We start from the raw sequence: 8,602 nt of genomic DNA, 5'->3' as shown, positions 1-8,602 counted from the left end.
CAGCCCCGCTCCCGGCCATGGCCCGGCGCCGCGCACGGCGGAGCCGCCCCGGCCCCGCGGAGCGGCTCCCGGATGCCCCCGTTCCAGTGGTGCCACGGTGAGAGCGGGGTCCGGGGGGGCTCCGGGAGGGGTCGGGCGTGGGGACGATGGGGATGGGGGGGGAGGCTGCGGGGCGCGAGTTTGGGGGGAGCGGGCGTCCCCCCCCCGCCGTCCCCCCAGCCCCTCCGTGCGGATCGGGAAAGTTTCGCCTCGCTGCCGGTCGCTGCTGGCCGCCTTGCTCTTCCCTCGCCTCCCGCCTGCCAGCCCCCGCTCCGGGGCGCGGCGGGGTCCCCGCGCCGTGCGGGCCCTTGGCCGGGAGCCCCGGTCCTGCCGCCCCGGGGCTGCGCGGGGCGGGGACGAGCCGGGGAAGCGGTTTTACTTCCAGAGCAGCGAGTCCTGCTCAGCTCCCAGGAATAAAGCCAATTCCTAAATGAGTTTGCCATGCTTTCGCTTCGTGTGCTGGTTGCAATGAAAAAAAAACAAACCCTCTTTCATGTGTCCGCAGAAGTGGAATAAACTTATTTTTAAAGGACCCCAGACAAGGCCCTGGCTCCTCACTCTCGTGTTTGCTGTAAGAAATTCTCAGGAACGTGGAACTGAGTTTGCACATGTGAGCGGGGTTTGGTTTAAATGAGAAGTGGTTTATTTTTATGACTAAGTAGTTGAGAAGCTGCGCTGGGAATTCCACCATCAAAGCCCTGCCTGAGCAACAAAAGCTGGGTTATTTTAATTTATGAAAGGGTTACAGCCTTTGAAGCTAAATATAATGCAACCAGTGGCTTCCTCTCCTGTAACACATACCTTGTGTGTTCTTGTGCAACTTGGGGGATAAGAAGCCTCTGGTCCTGCAGGCAGTTAGCCCTGGACATGTGGAGAGTGCACGGATTTCCACTAAACGGGGTACATGTAAACGCTCCACAGCAGAAAATGCAAACTTGGCTGTGTTAAAGAAACATCCTAAATAAGAGAGACTTTGCTTTTAGAGGCTCTGAGCAGCCACAGCTCTCCTCAGCTTCCCAAGGCACAGGCTTTGGGAAACACCGCGAACAGAGCCCGCCCTTGTTCAAAGGCCAAGGCGTGGGTTTAGGAGACCAGCCGTGGGCATCTGACTTGTACATTTTGGCTTTAAGCCCTGAGCTCGCAAATATTTAAATCAGCAGAGCCCAGCAAAATTGCTTGTCTGTGCACTGCTAAGGACCTTTGCAGAATTGGGGCCATTGGTGTAAGTAAGTCTGAGATCCAGTAAAGAAATCACATTTTCAACCTCAATAGGTATATTCAAAATATCTTAACAGGCAGCGTATACTGTGCTGCCTTGGCATTTCAGCTCCTCTTTTGCATCACAATTTTTCCTCCTGTTGCTCAGCTGTAGTTCAGGGGACTTTGCAGTCACCGGGCATGAGCCAGGTAACTTTATTTGGAGGGGAGCTGGTTATCCCCCATGGAGAACTGCTTGGCTTAGGGGCAACTTTTGCAGGAAGCCTATTCCAGCATCACAGCAAAAATTATATGGAAGCTGCATTCAATTTTCTGATGCAAAGCCCACAGCTTTTGTGTGGGAGTAGAAAGAATGGTTTTATTTAATGACCTGCTGAGTTTTCCATTTGTTTTATTGAACAAGAATTGGGGTGAGGGAGAAGCTCTGCTCAGCAAAAACCCCGTGCCTGCGCAGTACAAACTTGTGTCTGTCCTGACTTGAAATGCTGCAAAATACTGCAAACTGTTGTGGCCAGAGGGCCAAACCACGTGGCGTCGCGGGAGCACGAGGGTCTGCGTTTGCAGAGGTGTCGGCTGGGCTGTTTAGTGGGGTCGTGATGGTTAAGTCATGCTGTAGGGTTTGGTGGGGGGGGGAGCAGGGCTGGGGTCACCCCGTTAGCCAACTCAACCGGAGGCACCGCGTGCCCTCACCGCAGCTTGCAGAAGGGTATTTAGGCCAGCTCAGCGCTTAAGTCTGCCAGGGAACCGTGGGAGGAGGAGGAGGTGAAACCCACAGCCCCGACGGGTCGAACTGTACCCTGCTTCTGCTTACAAAGGGGAAGTTTTACAGTTTGCGTGAAAAAACACTTTGCTGGCAAGATGAACCACCTTTCTGAGCGTCCTTCTTGTAGCGAGAAGGGTCCAGAAAGTCAGTGCGTGTCTGTAGGTACTTTCACAGATGTCTACTGACCCCTCTTTTCTCATTTTTCAACTAAATAATTGTTCTAGCACGCTACCTTCAGGGATTCTGGTTTCAGGTACAAAACTGGTAGAGTTAAGCTGGTGAAACGGGTTGTTTCGGTTTGGTTTTGGTGCCCATCAGGTCTTCATTTCATGTTGGTTAAAACCAGATTTGATCCGTTCCCCTTGAACTAAAAATACGGACGCCTTTGTCAGGCGAAGGGGTTTGTGCTAATCAAAACCATCGCTCAGCCAACGCGCCCACCATGTCGATGAGCTCTCGTGGGGAGGAGCGGGAGGGGAAGGGGCTGGCCAGGGTCGGGAGGACCTCGCTTTTTGCACTGCCTCGCTGAGACCCGCTGCTCGATGGCTTGTCCTGGCAGGACCTTCTCATCTCAGCCGAGCCGATGGCTGCTCCCCGACCAGGAAAGGGCACTTCCCCAGAGCCGCGCTCGCTTTTCGGCACCGCAGCCTGGAGCTCATGAATTCTTGAAAGCCTATTTAACAGGAATGAGCCTTGCTAAGCTGGTGAGTCTAAAATTAGCCTTGCCAGCTGTGGTGCGGCTGGCGGGGACATGTTAGACCGGCTCCTCTCTGCTTCCTTCGGTTCGGGGTTGCAAGTTACAGCATCTCTTGTTCCACCTCAGTTTTTTCCCTGCTGCTGCTGCTGGTTTGACTGCCCCTCTCTCGGCACCCATGGGCTTCTTCATGCAGCTGTTGCCACCCGTGGGGAATTTGGGCGTCTAACGACGAGCAGTGCTCAGTAGGCAGCTTGCGGGGTCGGGGAATACGATTTCTGCCCCATGGGATGGGGCGCAGCCGGGCAGAGCGCGGGGACGGTAGGGACAACCCCCTGCAGAGGAGCGGTGTGATGTTCAAGAGCTCGAACGCTGAGTTTTGAGCCCCTTAAGACGAGCGCAGAGGGATGCGCTGGGGAGGTTAGCGTGGGATTGGCAGGGTTTGTCTCCCTCGGAGCTCTCCTTCCCAGCCCGCCTGGTGCTTCTCCTGGAAAACCTCTGGGATGCACATCCCAGCCTTTCCCTGCTCTCTGCTATCCCCAGACAAGGGCTTTTCCGTCTCCTCACGGGTGGCCACGCGGCTGCCTACGGAGCAGGTCGGGGTCATCCCTCGCTGGCTGGCGCTGAGCTGCGGCACGCGCAGAGCAAGCGCCCGCTGTGGCCAGCGCAGCCCTTGGGGCCCCTCGCCTCAAACACGGGTTTGGGCTGTTTCTGTCGCCACGGCTCTCGTGGCACGGAGGGGAACGGCTGGTGCTTTTCGGCAGATTCTTGGAATAGGTCTCAGTTTGAAAGACACGTAGGAAGCGTTGTTGTTTCACTTGTGACCCGTTGTTGCTACCACAACCCACCGCTCCGTTTGGCCAGCTTCGAAGGAGGCTTCCTCCGTCCATCAGCAGCTGTTCTGCAGCCCGTGTCCCACCGCCGTGTGCACCAGCGTTGCCTCATTTAGTTGCTCAGTGGGTTTTTTCAGAGCCGATACACTTTTTTTTTTTTTTTTTGAGCATTTCTCAATCATTTCCGGCAGGGAAATGGAAAAAAAACCCAGCCTTTCCTATTGTCTTTCCCTGCACCTGGTGGTCTCAAGAGCAGAAGGCTGGGAGAGGAGGACCCAACAAACGAATCCTCCCTTTCTCGCTCTGTAGATGAGGTGGCTGATGAATTGTCTCTGGCGATTACAAGAGGCAAAGATCTGCGAGTGGCTCTGCCCTCTGCAGCAGGAAAACCCCATTTCCTACGGTCCAGACTCTCGTCTGGTGCCGCTCCGGCTGCACAGCGGCAAACCGTGGTTCCCGGAGCCGAGTACCCCTGTGGCCGCGGTGGCTTTGGCCATCGCATCAACGGGGCACGTAAATTCAAAGTGCACCGCAAAGCGGATACCCGGGAATAGCTGGGAATTGAGCGTCCCAGGGCAAGATCTCACCCCAGGGGTGCTGCCTGCCCGTCCTTCTCGGGCTCCCCTTGCTACGCAGATGTCCCGGGCCTCCCTCGAGCGCACGCTGCTGCCTTCTCTCCCCATCACAGCGGGGAGGAAACCAGACAGACCAAACCTGGGATCTCGCCGCTTGTGCAGAGGTTTCTGCCGCCCGCTCTCTTCCTGTCTCTGTTCTCCGTGGTGGAGAGCAAATTTCATCCTCTCATGAGAAACAGGCAGAGGATTTTAGTGGGCTGTAATTAAACCCAGAAGTGTTTCTGTAGGAGCTTTTTGATGAGATTGCGCGGCGCGGGAACAGAGGGTGCTGAGCGGAAGGGCGGGGGGAGATGCTCCGAGGAGCACAGATGGGCTCGGGGGCTGCTCTCCTTTAAAGTCCCGTCTGAGCGAGATCTGATGAGAAATCAAAGCTCCAGCTCTTGTGGGGTCAGCATGATTTCGAGACATAAAAAGCGGTGCTTATTTAGTGCCAGAGCCTGACTTTGCATCAGCTCCCAGCAGAGGCAGCTGCAGTGGGTCTGGTATTTCCGTGCCTTTCCCCCTCGGTGAGGTGGGGACCCTCCGGGGGTGGCCGCGCTGTCACCGGCTCTGCGGGACACCCTCCTCCGCATTTTCCCCGTGGTGTCAGACTTGCAGCGAGAGGTGGTGGCCCAGGCAGCGGCGTGCGGCTGGCTGTGCTGGCACCCACGTTTTTGCTCGGAAAGGGAATTCGGTCACTGTGGTGCTGAACGTGCTCCTGCACGCTTCTCCCGGCACCAAGGACAACCCAGCCACTTGCTCTTTCTGGCTCCCACGGAGCAATGACAGACACCAACTGTTCTTGTTTTTCAAGCTCTTTTTTTGCTCTGTCCTTCCCTAAATCCCCTTCCAGCCTCCATGTATTTCTCTGGAGATGAAAGCACAGGGCCTCCTTTTCTCCCAGACGCCTGGATTCTGCCTGGGGTACGTTTGTGCTGCTGGAGAAGGGTTTTGTGACTGTAGAAATGCAGCGGTGTCTGCTGCTGTGCCGCACTGAGCTGCCCTCAGGGGCTGCTGCTCTTCCTGGGGAGATCTCCAATTCACAGGCCACGAGACGATGTCTCGGTGTTGGTTTCTGCCCACTTGGCAAACTCCGGAGAGGACGGAGTCAGCCCAGGCTCTCTCCGCTCTCACAGCACATCTTCTTCACCTCTTTTTTCCCCTTCTTCCATCCTAAACGCTGACTTTTCTCTCCCCCCCCAAAGGGTGCTCCTGCAGTCTGGGGCTGATTTATACCAGTAAACCCTGCACGATGCCTCCCATCACGTTCCAGGACCTGCCACTGAACATCTACATGGTCATTTTCGGCACCGGCATCTTCGTCTTTGTGCTCAGCCTCATCTTCTGCTGCTACTTCATCAGGTGAGCTGGGGGGGCCGTGGCGGTGGGTCGGCATCCCTGGGGCATCCCCAGCCCCTCCCAGCGCCCCGTTTGGTCTGTCCAAACGCTCGCCACGAGGATCTGCCCCGAGGAGCGGGGCCGGCCGCCCGCCGTGCTCGAGCCAGGCGTGACCATGGTCCCCTGCGGCCGGAGCAGGGCAGGAAACGCAGGAAGGGGCTCCTGTTTGTCAGGGGACCGCGCGGAGGGACGCATTGTGTCGGGCAGGGAAGGAGCGGTGCTGCACGGGAGAGGATGTGTCTGTACGTTACACTCCCTGGTCAGGGAGGGCTATTTTTAAACCCAAAGCTGAAGCAGCAGCTGATGTTTCTGCAGGGCCAGGGTGGCTCAGTCCTTCCCTGCGGGATGCCCCGGCTCTGCCGATGTCCCGTGCATCTCTCAGCCATTTTTGGGACTGCGGAAGCACGTCTCGGTTGGAGGACGAGCGAAGGCTGCAGGCGGTCCCTTTCTCCCCGTGTTTTGCTGGGTTTCTCTGCCAGGCGGTTTTCCCTGGAGCCTTCGCCCCGGCCAAGGTCACAGCAGGGCTGGGAGCTGCCGGCAGGCAAGTGCTGGAAATACAGCGTTTCCTGCGCCACGAACGACTTCCTAAGGCAAACAATCGGGGCTGCCGGCTCTTATCGCTCCCCGCCGCCGATTCCTGCCGGAGCTGGAGGCGGCACGGGGCCCCGCGGTACTGCTGTGCCCGGGGCACGGCCTCGGGCTGGTGCTGCCTGCGGCCGCGCTGCTCCGGCGGCACAAGCGCAGCCTCAGATTCCCCAAATCCTGGTCGGGAAGGGTGCGTCCCCCTGATTTCGGGTGCCTCCCCAATATTTTTGGTTGCACTGTTTAGACGTGACCTTGAGGACGCTCGATTTAATATTGTCTGTAATGTCAGAAAATTTCTGAAACATTACCTCGCACTAGTTTGTTCATCGTGTTTGGCAATTTTTGAACTTCTTTCCAACGCCTTTAAAAAAATTAAAAATTTGCCTAATAAATTTACCGGTTGCAGTTATGAAAATGCATTATAGAACAGCACTGAGCTACTTCAGGAGAGGGTGCTACGCACTCTGACCTTCCAAGTCTCTGCAATATGAAAAGGATTTCTGAGTATTCACAACACATTACATTGCAGAGCGCCTTCCTATAATCAGATTTATTTTTTGAGGATGCTGTAAAACTGACCGTGCCTTTTTCTCCCCCTCTCCAGCAAACTGCGGCACCAGGCTCAGAGCGAGAGGTTTGGGTACAAGGAGGTAAAGTCGATGGTTGTTTCCTGCACGTACCCGCAGCCATTTGGGGCCGAGCGGGAGGTGGGCGCAGGCGGCTGGGGACACAGCGGGGACCGATGCTGCTCGTCGCAGCTGGGCGCATTCAAAAGTGGTGTGACGGGACACGCTGCCCGCTGCGCCGGGGCTCGACCTGCCCCTGCCCGGCTCCTTCAGCTCCCGTTGGGAGCAAAATCCCTCCTGCTGTTAAATCCTCTGCCTCCTTTTCTCCCTCAGGTGATTTTGAAAGGTGATGCCCGGAGGCTGAACGTGCACGGGGTGAGTGGCACCACCTCTGGGTTTTGATGGAGTTGGGGCTAATGGAGGCGATGCTCTGGGGCACGTCCCCTCTGCTCCATGGGGCCACGGGCAGAGCGAGACCGGGACGGGGACGTGCTGGCACCGCGTGGCTGGGAATTGGGAGGAAAACCCCCTCCCTGGGGGCGGTTTGGGAACTGGGCTGAACTTCCAGCTGGAAATACCCGGCCACAGCATTTCTGGTGGGAGCGGGGCCACGCGTGGGCGTCGCGCCGGGTCCCACGTGTTCGCACCCGCCCTCACGCTCCGTCTCGCCTCCCGCAGCAGACCTGTGCCGTCTGCCTGGAAGATTTCAAGGTGAAGGAGGAGCTGGGGGTGCTGCCGTGCCAGCACGCCTTCCACAGAAAGTGAGTACGGCCACGGCAACGGGCCGCGGGGCGGGGGGTTTCCCCGGGGGGGGATTTGCATCCTCCCGTGTTTCTGCCCCGCAGGTGCCTGGTGAAGTGGCTGGAGGTGCGCTGCGTGTGCCCCATGTGCAACAAGCCCATGGCGGGTCCGGCACAGCCCCGCGCCGGCATCGGCACCCTCCTGGACGAGCTGGTGTGAGCGGCCCCGCTCCTCGCCGGCCAGATCCTGCCGGGGCCGTCGCGGCTCCCCCGGGGCTGCCCGCACACGGCATCGCCCGGCCCCGCGTGTCCCGGGGGATCGAACAGTTCGTCCCGAAGGATTCGGGATTTCTGAGTTGGGATTTTTAACTCGCAGGTCGTTGCTTTGTTTTGGGGGGTTTATTTGTTTTTTTACGTCGCCCCGGTTGTGCTCCGCGGGGACCGCGTGGAGCCGGGACCGCCTGGGGCTGCCCGGGGAAGGCTGAGCCCCACGGCGCAGGCGGGGGCTGCGTCCCCCCCGCTCCCTCCTCCCCCTTTGCTGCACAGAGTATTTTTGTACCTGATCCCCTCCGGACGCGCAGGGGCGTGTACAGTTTTGTGTAAAAGAACCATTAAACGGACGATTTCTCAGCCCGTCGGAGCTGTCGGCGCTCGCGGGGCCGGCGGCGCTGCAGGGGAGCCCGAAGAAACCCAGAGCCGGGGGGAGGCCGGGGCACCCCCCCGGCCCCGGGGAGAGGATGCCGTCGGCTGTGGCCCTGCACGCGTGTCAGCAATGGCGCCCGCCCTCCTCCGCGGGGATCCCCTGGCCCCCTCCCAGTACAGACTGGATCCCCTGGCCTCTTCCCAGTACAGACTGGGCCCCGTCCTAATACAAACTGGATCCCCTAGCCCCCTCCCAGTAGAGACTGGGCCCTGTCCTAATACAAACTGGATCCCCTAGCCCCTTCCCAGTTCAGACTGGGTCCTGTCCCAGTACAAACTGGGCTCCATCCCAGTACAAACTGGATCCCCTGGCTCTTCCCATACAAACTGGGCTCCATCCTAGTACAAACTGGATCCCCTGTCCCCCTCTGGGCCCTGTCCTAATACAAACCGGATCCCCTGGCCCCTTCCCAGTTCAGACTGGATCCCGTCCCAGTACAAACTGGATCC

At 58.3% G+C, this 8,602-nt stretch overlaps 1 protein-coding gene across 1 annotated transcript; it reads left to right on the top strand.

Annotated features, from left to right (window-relative positions):
* On the top strand, positions 1 to 8,080 carry RNF122 (ring finger protein 122). The gene is made up of 6 exons (XM_075174550.1): positions 1 to 97; positions 5,367 to 5,523; positions 6,749 to 6,794; positions 7,044 to 7,085; positions 7,389 to 7,471; positions 7,556 to 8,080. The coding sequence occupies exons 1-6, from the start codon at positions 73 to 75 to the stop codon at positions 7,668 to 7,670; spliced, it is 468 nt and encodes a 155-aa protein (XP_075030651.1). The 5' UTR covers positions 1 to 72; the 3' UTR covers positions 7,671 to 8,080.
* Positions 8,081 to 8,602: the final 522 nt, after the last annotated feature.

This window comes from Calonectris borealis, chromosome 27 (assembly GCF_964195595.1).
Source record: "Calonectris borealis chromosome 27, bCalBor7.hap1.2, whole genome shotgun sequence".
NCBI lineage: Eukaryota > Metazoa > Chordata > Aves > Procellariiformes > Procellariidae > Calonectris > Calonectris borealis.
The sequence above is the reverse complement of the archived record's forward strand: the minus strand, read 5'-3'. Positions and strand labels throughout refer to the sequence as shown.

Coding starts and splice junctions, on each gene's coding strand:
- RNF122 (XM_075174550.1), top strand. CDS start 73: ATGCCCCCGTTCCAGTGGTGCCACG. Junction 5,524..6,748: donor TTCTGCTGCTACTTCATCAG/GTGAGCTGGGGG, acceptor CCCCCTCTCCAG/CAAACTGCGGCACCAGGCTC. Junction 6,795..7,043: donor AGAGGTTTGGGTACAAGGAG/GTAAAGTCGATG, acceptor TTTCTCCCTCAG/GTGATTTTGAAAGGTGATGC.